The sequence below is a fragment of the Chanos chanos genome, chromosome 3 (assembly GCF_902362185.1).
Source record: "Chanos chanos chromosome 3, fChaCha1.1, whole genome shotgun sequence".
Lineage (NCBI taxonomy): Eukaryota > Metazoa > Chordata > Actinopteri > Gonorynchiformes > Chanidae > Chanos > Chanos chanos.
The window spans coordinates 44,222,776-44,237,365 of NC_044497.1; the positions used below are offsets into that span (position 1 = coordinate 44,222,776).

At 41.1% G+C, this 14,590-nt stretch overlaps 1 protein-coding gene across 2 annotated transcripts; it reads left to right on the top strand.

Annotated features, from left to right (window-relative positions):
• Window positions 1-1,906: 1,906 nt before the first annotated feature.
• Window positions 1,907-14,345, top strand: egfl7 (EGF-like-domain, multiple 7). 2 transcript variants are annotated; one of them, XM_030769824.1, is made up of 9 exons: window positions 1,907-1,981; window positions 5,546-5,706; window positions 7,027-7,155; window positions 7,884-7,996; window positions 8,136-8,231; window positions 8,446-8,670; window positions 12,382-12,452; window positions 13,050-13,224; window positions 13,885-14,345. In XM_030769824.1, exons 2-9 carry the CDS (start codon window positions 5,627-5,629, stop codon window positions 13,902-13,904), a joined length of 909 nt encoding a protein of 302 aa, XP_030625684.1. In that variant the 5' UTR covers window positions 1,907-1,981; window positions 5,546-5,626; the 3' UTR covers window positions 13,905-14,345. The 2 variants fall into 2 exon arrangements, with proteins under 2 accessions (XP_030625684.1, XP_030625685.1); XM_030769825.1 differs by having other exon boundaries at window positions 8,139-8,231.
• Window positions 14,346-14,590: the final 245 nt, after the last annotated feature.

Consider the following 14,590-nt stretch of genomic DNA (forward strand, 5'->3'; position numbering starts at 1 on the left):
AAAGTCCCATTTCTTGAAAAATCAGTGGAGGGTGATAGCAGATAGCAGATTCTTTTTTTTTTTTTTTTTATGGCAGGGGGTGATTTGGCTGGGTGGGTCAGTAGGGGAGCAACAGGCAGGATGGCGTATATTTGTACAGTGAGGGGGAAAAAACCAAAACGTTTTTTATCAGTTCGAAACACACACAGGATTTCCGCTTTGGGGATTGTCCATCCGATTCCCGCGGTCCACAGGAAAAGGCGGCATAAAAAGCACCCGAAAAACGCCCAAAGACATCTCATTCCTCGCCTGCCCGAACAGGGGGAACATCGAGAAATTAATAAAGCATCAAACTTTTTAATTGCAAAAAAGTAAAAAAGCGTAGGGCGAGTTTAAAAGACATGGAAGCTATGGAGCCCCACGCCAAAACCTCTGTCAGGAGTTCGGAGCCCTTACGAATGGCTGCCTCTCCTTCAGCGTGTCAGATCAAAGGGAGTGCCACGTGATTTCATCATAAGACGGTAAAACAGATTAAACTTTCATTCAACCCTCTTTTTAATCATCGATCTCAGTTTTGTTTTTTGTTTTTTTTTTTGTATTTAGTATTATTTCATTGGTTGAGTTTACACTTAAATACAGTTTCCTAGGCAACCTGTCACTTGTGTCTGACCCATCTAACTACTCTCTGCGGATTACCGTACAGTTATGTCATTTTGGACATTCCAAAAAAAAAAAAAAAAAAATAATAATCGCAGACAGACAGAGAGAGAGAGAGAGAGAGAGAGAACAGGCCTATAGAATGCATATGGAAAGATGAATTATGGATGAAAATGGGAGAACGGGAATACATCTATTTATAGGCCAGTCCGTGGAGTCCAGCAGAGAGCTGGGAAAAGAGAAAGAAGATTTATATGAAGAGCTGACGCAGAGCAGCTCAGTCCGTCTGATACACGACAATACTGAACTTGAAAATGCTTGATGAGCGTTTTCACTGATTGGTCCATTTGATATAAATATAGATTGGGTGTGGTACAAGGCGCGGCCAATTAGACGGGTGTCTCATTTCAAGTGGATATTACAGTTATTATATTCTTTATTTCCGTTTTTAAGGTTCATTTTTTGGTTTGTGAAGTGCTCGATCTTGCCAGTTTACTGAAACCGTTACCAAGATGTTTGTTTATTTCAAAAGCATTTGCAAAAAAACCCCAAAACAACAACAACAACAACAAAAACTCCATTAAACTCTCTGAAACAGTTACCGAATCAGTAGGCCTATGTCTTTTCGGAAATCCCCTCAAAATCCGTTTGACTGACTTCACTGCCTCTGATGCACATCAAGAAGTTCATCTGCTCTATGGCCCTCTCTTATAAACGCGTAAAAACGGATAGACAATACGGCGGCCTTAGTCTTCGTGTAGGGCCGTATTTCTTTTTCCGTGTGCACTAACAGTCTCCTCTCCCAAGCCATACTGTAAGAAATATTTAAAATTTGATTCAACAAACAAACAAATATTGCAGGTGAACCCCCGCTGCGGTTACGTCACACCGTGTTTCCCCAGTAAGTGCAGTCTCCGTGTTTCTCTCGAGACCCCCCCCCCCCCGCCCCCGATTGTAGGCTCGTGAGGGGGAGGTGCCGTGCAGAGGAGAGGTGACCCCCCTGAGCGCTTTGACAGTTTCTTTTGGCTCGAGTCGGACTTACATCAACTTAAGAAACTCCCCAAAATAACCTGAACTCAGCAAACGTTACCAGAGATGCGCGTAACAGTTTCCTTTGGAATGTGAAAAGGGAGTTTGTGCCAGTGCCACTATTTTGGGGGGGACACGCATTTTCTCTCGTCTTGAAATAATCATTCATTCCATTTGGTGTGTGGGAACTTCGCTTTTGGGTCGTGCCGTGGGACTGCAATTTGTACCGCTGTACATGGGACAGAGCTCTGTCCGCAGTCACACCGACCCAGACTCAAGCAGAACGGATTTTTGAAGAAAACTCTAAAACAGCCCCGTAAGTGTTCCTTAATATTTCCGCCGCCGAATGTACGGAGACTTTATCTGTTTAATCCATAAATGTTTCATTCTCCTGCCTTGAAACTTGAAAGTGTGTGGATGTCTGCGGTATGATTAAGAGACAGTGAATGAGTGCTCACGCATCTGTCGGCGAGACGTGGTCCTCTGCGTGTACAGCGAAAATGTTATCGGACGTACTCATTCATTCTTTCTCGGTTTGTGCGTCTTTGTCTGTAACTGGCATAGTTTACAACATTCAGAAACTGGATTCATTCACACAGGCAACACAGGGTGCAAAGAGTAGAGACAATGTCGTAATGGATATAGCGCCGCCTGTTGACCACAACATCTCCAGTAGGTTCCTGCCAGTAACATACAGACAGGCGCCAGTTTGAGAAGCAACGGAGAGTAGCATCCTTGGAGTAACAAAGTCTTGCTGAACTTAAACATAAATAATATCTGTGTTGGCATTTTATAGATATGTAAAAAGTGAGTTGTTTTAGTTTTGTAAATGCGACAAAACCTGAAAGTGTCTGTGCTTCATCTGCCGTTGAACAAAACTTATTACATTTTAATGTTAGTGTTTCATGTTAGTCTTCACTGGTTGAGGTTGTGAGTTGAGTTTGTCTCCAGCTCTTGTGGTAAAATTGCGGTTTTTGTTGGAATGAATAGTCTCATATTTACAAAAATTGCATCCATTTTGGATCAGTCTGCGCAGTGTCACAGTTAAGTTAAAATACATGTTTTAATGTGGGATAGGAGAGAAGTATTTTGTGATTTAGAACAACACCCCCCCCCCCCCCCCCCCCAAAAAAAAAAACAAACAATTGATGTGTTTATCATTACATGCATTGTTGTCGTCAGATCTGATGGAAAGTCAGTCTCATTCCCTCTCGTTGATCTGATTCTAGTTGTTTTGTGTATTGGTCAGAGTTTGTGTTGGATTATAATAAACATAATGATGATGATAATAATAATAGTTATTTCTATTTAATGTAATGTTTGGTGTCTCTGTATTGAAGTCCACCTTAGGCTGATGGGTCTGGTTTTGGGTTTTCACCACTTTCCTCTTTTCAGTCTCTGCCTCTCCTTCACTCTCTTTCTCTCCATTGTCCGCAGTGATCAAATGACATCTAATTCTAAGAGTTCGTCAGGCTTTTTCTCTTTCTCTGCTGGTCACATTCACCCTCACAAATGACACCCAGACACACAAACAGAAGTGCATCCACACCTGCACCCACACAAACATTCACAAAGCACCGCACTCCTCCACACACTTACATGACCCATGTAATGATCTAATACACTAGGCTGTGTGAAGTTTTTAAAACGAGTTTAATAACTGATATTACTCTTTAATAGTAATGTTTTACAATGGACCTTTCACAGAGCAGTAGAGACTCCCTGTGAGTAAGCAAGTTGAAGTTGCAGGTAAAAGAAACAAACTCCTTTTGCTGTGGTTGGGGTGAAATTTAGAGAGAGACTCAAAAGGAAACCTTTTCTGGATGCCAACTGGTTATTAGAATAGTTAGTATATTTTAGTGGATAAGTAGACAGTAAGATCTAGAAGAAGTTAGATACATCTTACATTAGTTGTGCAAGTACAGACACAGTGAATGTTAATGTGTATCGGGATAATTTGGAGGTTGTGAATGGAGCTGGGAAGGTGGAACATGTAGACATCACAGAGATTCTGGTGCTATAGATCCATAAAGATTAATGCATATAATGCATAACAGAGACGCAAACATATACATGGATGTGGCTGCTCCTCTGCAGAGAAGGCCGTGTTTGACTGACTGTAGTGGGAGTGTTCATCAGTGAAGGGTAGAATGAAGAACCAAGGCATCTGGGCCTTACGACAGACCAGCCCTGTCAATGTGTTTAAATAATGTTTTAAGGCAGTCATAGAACACAAATGTTAGAATACATCTACAACAAAACACTACACAGTATGTTTGGCTGTAGAAAACACTACACAGTATGTTTGGCTGTAGAAAACACTACACAGTATGTTTGGCTGTAGAAAACACTACACAGTATGTTTGGCTGTAGAAAACATTACACAGTATGTTTGGCTGTAGAAAACATTACACAGTATGTTTGGCTGTAGAAAACACTACACATTATGTTTGGCTGTAGAAAACATTACACAGTATGTTTGGTTGTAGAAAACACACAGAGATCATTCATAACGTATACACTAATGATCCTCAGGAACATTCATGAGCACTGTGTGATATTGAAGAGTGAGAATATACTATATACATCATACCATAAATAAAGGAGGATTCTCTCTCAGCCTCTATTGCTCTCTCTCTCTCACTCTCTCTCTCTCTATGTGGGATATAGACTATGGGATAGACTAGAGGGTCATATTACCTGTCAGCACCTGTATTTGGTCCACATACCAACACAATATGAGATAACACAACAGAATGTTAATGCAGATGCCTGCACGCACACACATGCACGCACACACAGACACACATGAACACACACCTTCACATAAACATACTCGAAGCCTCCCACCATGTTCTTTACCTGAAAGCACTTATGCCTTATGTACTAAAACATGAAACACTTGTTTAATGAGGGGGTTCACAATGCAACAATGCACACACACACACCCCCCTCATATCTCAGCAGGGAGAGCGACTGTAATCTATTTTAATCTCAAATCTGACTCCTTTAATAGCCGCTCATTAACTGAGCATTAGTGAGGCACTGATTTCTGTACACACTTTAACACAAGACTTTTCACTCACCATTACAATGGAAATGAGTTGGAATTACTCCTCTAGAACTTAAAACATAACACACACACACACACACACACACACCACACACAGGCTTCAGAGTGTATATGAGTAACAGAGGCGTAAAGGTGTTCTGTGTAATAAAGTAGAGAGTTTGTGTGTAGTGTCTCAGTAATTGTTTTCACATTTTAAATCACGCACACATATACACACACACACACACACACACACACACACACACGAACACTTGGTTTCTATCCATCATCAGCGTGTGAAAACTGATCCAACTTTTGCAGAACCTGGCCTGAACCCAGGCTTTTAATGTCTTTTGGATGAGTAGATGAACACACACACACAAATACACACATGCATACACACACACACACACACACACACGTACACAGTAAGAGATAAGACATTTTGAAAGAGATCTGAAGTCTGTGAATCAGTAAAGTGCTGAGTCTTTCTTTGTGTTCCTCTCTTGTTGCTACAATGACAGCATAACAGAGAGGAGACCATCACTGCATATTATCCTGTGTGTGTGTGTGTGTGTGTGTGTGTAAGAGAGAGAGAGAGGATGTGTGTGTGTGTGTGTAAGAGAGAGAGAGGGTGTGTGTGTGGGGTAGGGGGGATTTGTTTTGTGTGTGTTTGTGTATTGTTTATATCTGAGCTCTGCGTTCAGAGTTTCGCAATGAATAAAAGTGACTGAAAGATAAACAGAGAGTAGAAATGTATATCATATTACTTAACTAACCACTACTTCTCTCTCCCTCTCTCTCTCTCTCTCTCTCTCTCTCTCATAGGTATCTGAGGTTGTCTGACCAGTGGAGAATAGTGGAGAGTGAGATCATTTCCTCCTGCTGTTGTCGGAGAGAGAAAGAGAGATGTGCTCCACCCTGCTTCTCTCCTTATCTCTGTTCATCTTCTATGTGGCCTGTACCCCACATTTCCACGGTCACCATGGGTAACTGCTGCCTCATCCTATTCTCTGTATCTCATAGCCTGTGTAGATATGTGGTTATCAGTTGGCTGATGTTACACTATAAGCATAAATGATTACTATAGACTAAACTTAGAGTTCAGATCCCAACGCCACAACAAAACATGACCAACAACAAAAAGCCTTAAGATGATGGATTTATAGACACAGACACACACACACACACACACACACACACACACACACACACACACACACACACGTCTCTGGAGTGATTGTCAATTAAAAGTACTTGGATAGCTGTGGTTAGGGAACTTTAATCAAAGCTTGGAGTCTCCAGTTAATGAGCCATTTCAGTAATGTCTAAATCTAAATCTCACATTAAAACAAGTTTAAATCTTGGATTACGCTGAAATGACACATAAATATAATGGATTGTGAGTCAGAGGGAACATGGTCATAACCTCTCTCTGTGTAGTTTTCTTACATTAGAGCTGTGGTGTGGATTGTTTTTACCCACATGATCATAATAAGAAAAGACGTCTGTTTAAATGTGTGATATGTTACATAAACACAGAAACACTTGTTCCTTCGCAAGTTGAGTGAGAGGTTAAATGCAGTTCAGAGGTTGTTGTTGTTTAGTCAGACATGTGTCACAGCCACAAATCACATCGAGGCTAGTTAGATTTTCACACACACACACACACACACACACACACACACACACACACACACACACACACACAAAACCTTATAACTTGTAATGTTGAAATACATATTTTCAACATCAGAGGGCGTATGGTCATGCCCCTGTGTGTGTGTGTGTGTGTGTGTGTATGTGTGTGTGTGTGTGTGTGTTCAGGGGATAATAAGGAATAAATGGTATAATTTACTACTTTAGTAACTTTACTACTAAGCATGAAACAGTGAGAGCAGGCTGTGAATAACATGGTTCAATGAAACCAAATATCCAGTTTCCTGTGTTTTATACTGTTTATACTGTTGTCTGTGTGTTTGTGTGTGTGGCTGGCAAATTTTAAATTGGCAAAGGTTTCATTTTACCAGATACCAGCTGACCATTTTTTTAAAGCTTTGTATTCACTGCTTTGTGTTTGAACGATCATAAAATTACACTGCATGGAAAAAACAGCATCAGTGTATTAGTGGGTATATTAAAGCATTTTATTATTGTAGTAAAAATTGCAATTAAGAATTAAATCTGATGAATCGTACTGGGAAAGCAGACAACAGCAAATCAGTCCAGTGTGACCTTATCACTTATAACTGTTTGAGATTTGAATGTTTGTATTCCTGTGTGTGTGTGTGTGTGTGTGTGTGTTACAGGAGGAGAGTGTGTCTGAGGGATGTGAGCAGTAGTAATGGTGTGTCCTTCAGTACAGAATCATACGTGCAGCCTGTTCACAAACCTTACATCACACTGTGCCAAGACCACCGACTCTGCAGCACATACAGGTGAGAACACACACACACCCACACCCACACACACACACACACACACACACACACGCACACACACATACATACACACACACAGAGTGATTTCAGTAATTGGGTCTGTGCTTGTTTGGGTTGGTGAGAGAGAGAAGGGAAATAGAGAGGTTATCCAAAGAAACCACTGTCATGTTTATTTTGGAACAGAGACCCTGTGTGCTTACGTATGTGTGGACTTATAGCACTTTGTGTGCGTATGTGTGTGCGTATGTGTGTGTGTGTGTGTGTGTCAGTGTGTGTGTTCATGGAAAAGAATGTGAAATGGGGTTTAAAGTTAGGTTTAAAGTCTCTCATGTTTGTGTGATAATGGAGCAGAATATGGAAAGTGGTAGTAGTTTTAGTTCTTAGTCTCTCTCTGTATGAAATATTCTTGTGTTTAAATGTAATCATGCTTGTAATAGTGCTATATTATGTATAGTGTAGTATAATATTTGTTACTGATTTTAGACAAAACAGAGTGTTTAAAGTTGTGATGAAGTGTGTTTTTTCCATTTTGTTATATACATACACACACACACACACACACACACACACACACACACACATATATATATATATATATATATATATATATATATATATATATATGCATACAATGTACATAACAAAACCAACTGTGTGTGTGTGTATGTGCATGTATGTGTCACACATCTCACGGTGTGTGCGTGTGTGCATGTGCGTGTGTGTAGGACGGTGTATAAGGTTTCTTACAGGCAGGTGAGCAGGGCTCACTCTCTCTCTCATTATTACCCACAATGTTGTCCAGGATGGCGACGATTCCACTCCCACAACTGTAACCAAGGTAACAGAAAGTCCTCACACTGGTGTTTTGGATTGCATGTGTGTATATGATATGAGTGTATGTGTGGGCAGCTCTTGCCCTCTCTGTACTGGTGTATGAGTGTGTGTGTGTCTGACTGTCTCTCTCCGTTTCTCTGTAGCAGTGTGTATGCAGGCATGTCTAAATGGGGGAACGTGTCTGAAACCCAATCACTGTGCTTGCCCCATGGGCTGGATGGGCCACCTTTGCCAAACAGGTAAGCACACACACTTGTGTAGCCACACACATACACACACACAAACACACACACACACACATTTCGTTATAACATATTGTATTTCCCATGATCTGTGGCCATTATGGATCACCATATTCCATATTTCAGCAGTAAGTTTATGTAGTCAATCAGTCAGTCAGTGAGGAGTTTCTCTCTCTCTCTCTCTTTCTCTCTCTCTCTCTCTCTCTCTCAGATGTGGATGAGTGCAGTGAGCAGCATCACTGCTCTCACGTGTGTGTTAACACAGCAGGGAGTTATCGGTGTGTGTGTGGGGATGGATTCGGTTTGGCCGAGGACGGTCGAACTTGTCGGAGTCTTCCTGCACCTTCTCCTCATTCTCCTCCTCCTCCTTCCCCTCCTCCTGCCGTGAAAAACCAGCCCAAAGAAGACAAGACCTTCCCCTCTAAGACTGACACAGGTAGTCTTGATCCAATAGCTCATGGGAAAAAAAAGTTTTCGCTGAAAGGAAAGAGTTGCTAGAGCTAACGACCATATCAGGGAAAAAACATCCTGTCATTAATCAAAAGCTTTGATCAGATATGTGATCGCACACACAGCAGGCTAAGCAGATGTCCCAGTGACCTTTTGACCTTTGACTCTCAGAGACCTATGACTTTTATGGCTCATGTTCTTTGGTGTTTTTTCATGAACTAATTCACTACCCTAAAGACACTAAAAAGACAGTGTGTAAGTGGGTTTTTAAGTGTGTATTGACCTACTCTCTGGGTGTCAGAAGACAGGCAGCATGGGAAGATGACTGTGTGTGTGTGTGTGCGTGTGCATGTGTGGTAGAATGGTGCAGTTGCTATAGGAGTGACTCCTACTACATTAAGGAATTTGCTTGACTGTTTGGAGCAACTGCTCATTCATTTGCATGAAATAGTAATGAACCTTTACATTACATCTTCAACCCTTCCATCTTCAGTAAGGATGGAGAATGAACAGCTAGTTCCAAAAAGAAATGCCTCCCACATCATGTGGGTGTGGTCTGGGTTTCAAAGTCTGACCTTAAACAGAAAATCATGACATATTTAGTTACCACCCAAAAAATTCAAATTATACCACAAGATGAATTTTTTGCCACCCTGCCCAGAGCTTACATGCTTCTGTCTGAGTTTGTGGGTTTCTGTTTGTCTTTAACAGCAGCACAGCCTGTAGGTGAGAAGATGAAGTGACTATGACCAGCCTCACGGTTCATTATTACTTTTGGTACGCGCTATGCCACTATCAACTCGTACCGTGAGTAATAGTGCACTGTGACTGGCAACTGCTGCATAAGACCAAGGACACACACGCACGCACACGCACACGCACACACACACACACACGCACACACGCACACACACACACACACACACAGCATCGAGACAATCAAGATCTCTAATATGAAGTATCTGTGAAGTATCTGTCAGAGTGAACACAGTTTGCTTTGGGAGGAGTCTTTTGTTTAATGCATTTCAATTTTAATGACTTGCTTTCCTGGTTTGGCATAGTTCTCGCTCTCTCTCTCTCTCTCTCTCTCTTTTCTCTGCATATTGTTGACAGTATTTCAGCAATTTCAACTCCAACATAAATTACCTCATATTTGTCTTTGTGATAAAAATAACAGTGAGAGTTGGACCCTGTTGCCCTTACATAGCAGTGTTTAGTGTTTCTGAGCCCCACACACAAAAATAGCTCTTGGCCAGTCTGTCTTTCATTGGACTAAACACAAACACATTCCATAAATGCAATGATGCTGGCAATTAGGAGTTCATTTGTACTGTCCATGCTCGTATATACTGGTGTCCATACTGATTAGCTACATGACCTAAATGTTTCTTTGGGTATTCAAAGCAAACGACCCTGGAGAGTAGAGTGTGGTTAATGCCGTTAAGTGGGTTGAACTGGAACCTACCAGTTTCTGTGGAATTAAGAGAGATTGTGTGTCCAGTGTTTTACACGATAAAAATTGTTTCCTTCTCTAATGTTCCTCCTTAACTCAGCTAAAATTCACTCCACTGTTTTAAACTGAAATTTGCCCTTAACTGACATGAAATAGAGTGAGCAGTTATTTTTAATTATTACATGTGTAATAACAGTATTGCAGCCCGCAATCCTCCTTTATAAAATTTATGAAGTACACTCACACTATGACAGAGAAAGAGAGAGAGAGAGAAAGAGAGAAAGAGAGAGATTTTTCATGTTAGTTACATGTTAGCAGTATTATGCCAACATTAGCTATCTGTCCTTGTGGTCTCAGGGGAATTTTAGCTGAAACGCAAAGGACGGGTCTTCTTTTTCCCACAAAAGACTAATACGCCCAGGTTAGAAATCTGACCCGTAACCACCTCAAACATCTGTGCTCGTGGTTAGACAGGACTATAATCTTGCTATGCTAACCTAGCAGGCTAGCATCTGGAAAACTAGCCCTGTGGGAATAATTATGAAGCTTTCACACATGACTAATCCACATTATATGAGTACATTTAGAATCAAAGCTTTTTTATTCTTCCATAATTCACACCAGAAAAAGTCAACATTAAAAAGTTTGGTTCGTGCCTTTGAATATTTTCTTTATCTCTGCTAACATAAATGTAAAAATGGTATACCCAGTTCTTTTTTTTATGTAGCATCCAGTTAAACGTATGTAACCTTGGAAGACTATGATAAGTAAGGTAAGGGAGTCAGAGAAAGAAAGACTGTATTTTATATTCTCTTGAGAGAAAGATAAGTTGTATGGAGGCAGGTGGAGGGGGGAGGGGGGGGCCTTTCATCTTGGTAAAAACCAGACTCATATTAAAGTTTGGTTTATAGCAGTTTATAGCTGAGACAATGGTAATGATGATGAAGATTTTCGTCAAGGAAATGGTGGAAACAGAGGGCAGTTCACAGAAGGAATTTAAAACTCTTCTCTTTTTCTTTCCTGTCTTTCTTTTCTTTCTGGCATAACTCTCCCATTTTCATTCCAGTTCTATGAACCTCGTCTGCTGGGGGTCAGCGTTCAATTTCAAACACCCCCTGCTAACACACTCAAACGCACTCCTGCATGTCTCCATAACAACTCACATCTGGGACAGATTGACTGGCTCACCATTGGTTTTACGTATGTTTGTGTATGTGTTGCAATGTCAAACCTAATTTAGACTGGATTACTGGCTGTCCCTGCATATTTGTTGTGGGGTATTAAGTCATATCATTGACTTTGTGTGTGTGTGTGTTAAGTCAGGTCATTGACTGGCTTTCAGAGAGACATGAACAGTCTGTTTGGTCCTTATCCAATTTTCTCCCAGAGACAAGGCGCAGAACCTGCAGAGGTCTGCTAAATTCTGATTGGTTCCCATTTCTTTCATTTCAAATCCTGGTGTGTTTGTCTAACTTGTCATACACACACACACACACACACACACACACACGTGTGTGCATATTGGATGGGCTTTCATTTTGTGTGTGTCCACATCTCATATCCTTTGGCCTGTCTTTTGGCTAAGTTATGGATATGTCATGGCATTTACCCCAAATCTTTTCTTTCTCTCTCCAGTCTCCTCCTCTCTCTCTTTTCCTTCTTTTTAAAACTCTGAGTCCCCATTGGATATTAATCACCATTAGACAGGAACTGAAGTGGCACACACACAAGAATATTTACACACATGTGCACTGTCTGGATTGTGCACAGAAACACACACAAGCATACAGTGCATGTAAGGCACTGATCCAAAACACTGTTCCTTTACCACAGGTTGTCATGTAGCACATTACCTTGGTGTGTGGAAGTGTCCTGAACTTAATGTTTTATCAAAGGTGGAGGTTTGGGAATTAGTTGAAGCCATGTAGAAGTTTAGTTGCGATTTGGGATTTGGGATTTGCGATGGACACAAATTTAGCACAGATGTGGTATGAAAGCATATGTTCAATAGTTGTGGATCTAGTGTAACAGTGTGTGTTTAAGGTTTGTGTTTGGTGTTGCTTATTGTAGTAGTGTTGGTGTTTTGTAAGTGTGTATGTTAAAGCTTTGGTGTTGGTGTACCACAAGTGTGTGTGTGTGTGTGTGTGTGTGTGTTTTGGGTGCTGTTAAGAGTTAAGAGGTCTGTGTGTCTGAGGTTTGGGTTTGGTGTTTGTCTGGTTTAAATGTTTTATGTGTTCCTTTAAGGTTTGGGGTTGGTGGAGAATGTGACAGAGGAAGTTCAGATTCTGAGGAACAGAGTGGAGCTACTGGAACAGGTCAGTGTATACAACTACACACACACACACACACACACACACACACCTACCTTCATATGCACAGCTCCCTACAGCTCAGCACACACAATGAGCCAGAAACACTTCAAAGACAGGAGGGAGATTTCGCATCCCTTGCCAAAAAAACAGGCACATGAAAAAGAGAGAAAGGATGGGTTCTATTTCAAAGGTTTTCACTGATGACTTAATCAACACCAGTCATGCTTCTCCTAGTTTAAATGAGCAGATGCCTACATATTGGCTTTGAAATGGAAGGAACACACGCATACAAGTGACCTTTTAAAAACATTTTAAGCTTTTGTTTTTTTGCATAGTGGAGAGGTTATTGGTATACCCAACATCAAACCCGATAAACACACACACACACACAGACACACACACACACAGTGATAGTGAATGTAAAGGAGGACAGCCTGTGGGGGTTTTGAGTCATGATCAGTTTTTGTGCTCCGTTTACATACATTAACCCCTCCTTCTCCTTCATGTTTTTACAGAGTAAATAGACCAGATATACAGAGATCTTTTAAAGTTGTTTACACTGTTCTTTAGTGACTTCTCTGTTCTCCTCTCCTTCTGCAGAAGCTGGAGATGGTCTTGGCTCCCATCTCCAGTCTTTTCCCTCTGTCCCTGGATGAGGACAGGAGCAACTTCTTGTCCGAGAAGACCAGTTTCCTGTCTCACTCGCTGCGGCAGCTGGATCGTATTGACTCTCTGAGCGAACAGGTCGGATTCCTGGAGGAACGTCTTGGCACCTGTGAGTGTGAATGCATGCACGCCTTCCTGACAGCTCGCCTCACCTCTGTCACGCACCGCTTTTTTTTTTTTTTTGTCCCTCAATTCATCGGAAAGTCTGATCTCATTCTTCTTCTGAAATTTGATCTCGCAAATTCTTTATCAGTGTCGTGCCTCTCATCCAGATTTCTCATTTTTTGTCAGCGAGCGCTTAAAGTCTGGTGACCAAGTCACTACGCATCCACTGTAACGGTACAAAATAACTGCAGCGCTGATAAAGGAAAGACCAGCAGAAAGGGTCTTAAAAAGGGGGGTCAGGTCACAAGGAGTAGACCAAACTGGAGGAATGCCACACCATTTAATTAAACTTAGTTGATGTCTTTCCCTTTGACCTCCAAGACATTTGGACCTTTTCCCTTGCTCCTCCTGAAACATCAGATAGTCACTGAAATCTACTCCTCCAGTCATAATGCCTGCCCAGCATTTTACACACAATCCTCCTAACCATGATGAGTTACTGCTTCAATAACTCCAGAACCACACCTAGAATGGAAGCACCTGCTTTCAGTTTATACTGTATCCCTCATTTACACAAGTGTTTTCTTCATTTGCGTAATTACCAATCTGTCCGACTATGCCCAGCACTGTCGTAATGATCCATTCTTCTCTGTCATCTTTTTAGGTTCCTGCCAAGAGAACTAGGTCATCACAGTCATATCTTCTTGAGTGTCCTTCCCTGCACAGACCAAACTAATCAACTGCTACTAAACCAGAAATCAGATTTGGTTGCAGTTTCCCCCAAAGAACCTACAACTCAATGGTGCGAGCACATCACATACATTCAAGAGGACAGGTGAAAGCACAATAAATACATTCAAAAACACCAAACATTGACTATAATCAAACAAGGTGTATTCAGTGTGTATTAGCAAGACCTCAGCCTGTCTTCCTCTGTTTTTGTCTTTGTATTGTTTACCTTTTAGCTGAGTAAGTGCATCCAGCTGATTCCTGTCCCTGAAGTTTGGGAGAATTCTTGTATTTATGTATTTATAATTTGCATTATTTCCTATGCTGCCTTTCTAAAACAGTTTGGACAGAGAACAACTGCATCCATGTAAGGGTTTTTAAGGGCCATTTTGAACTTTTTTTTTTAATAAAATGGGGAAAAAAAGATTTTCTTTGTGTTTGTATCTACATTGTTGCATCATTTGGCTAATAGTTTCCAGCTGATTTTTCAAATAAAGACATCCTGAATGTATGCCAAAACTAATTAGAAACATGAACACTCGTGTGATCGTGTAAAACGTGTCACAGAGGGAGGGAAAGAGAGCGCTAAATCAGAATCTCACATATACCTTAAATATACAGACTCTGCTAAACTCTACTCT

Excerpts from the sequence above, each read along its gene's own strand:
- egfl7 (XM_030769824.1), top strand. The coding sequence starts at position 5,627 with ATGTGCTCCACCCTGCTTCTCTCCTTATCTCTGTTCATCTTCTATGTG. Across the intron at positions 8,232-8,445 it reads GGGCCACCTTTGCCAAACAG|ATGTGGATGAGTGCAGTGAG; the intron begins GTAAGCACACAC and ends TCTCTCTCTCAG. Across the intron at positions 12,453-13,049 it reads GAGTGGAGCTACTGGAACAG|AAGCTGGAGATGGTCTTGGC; the intron begins GTCAGTGTATAC and ends CTCCTTCTGCAG.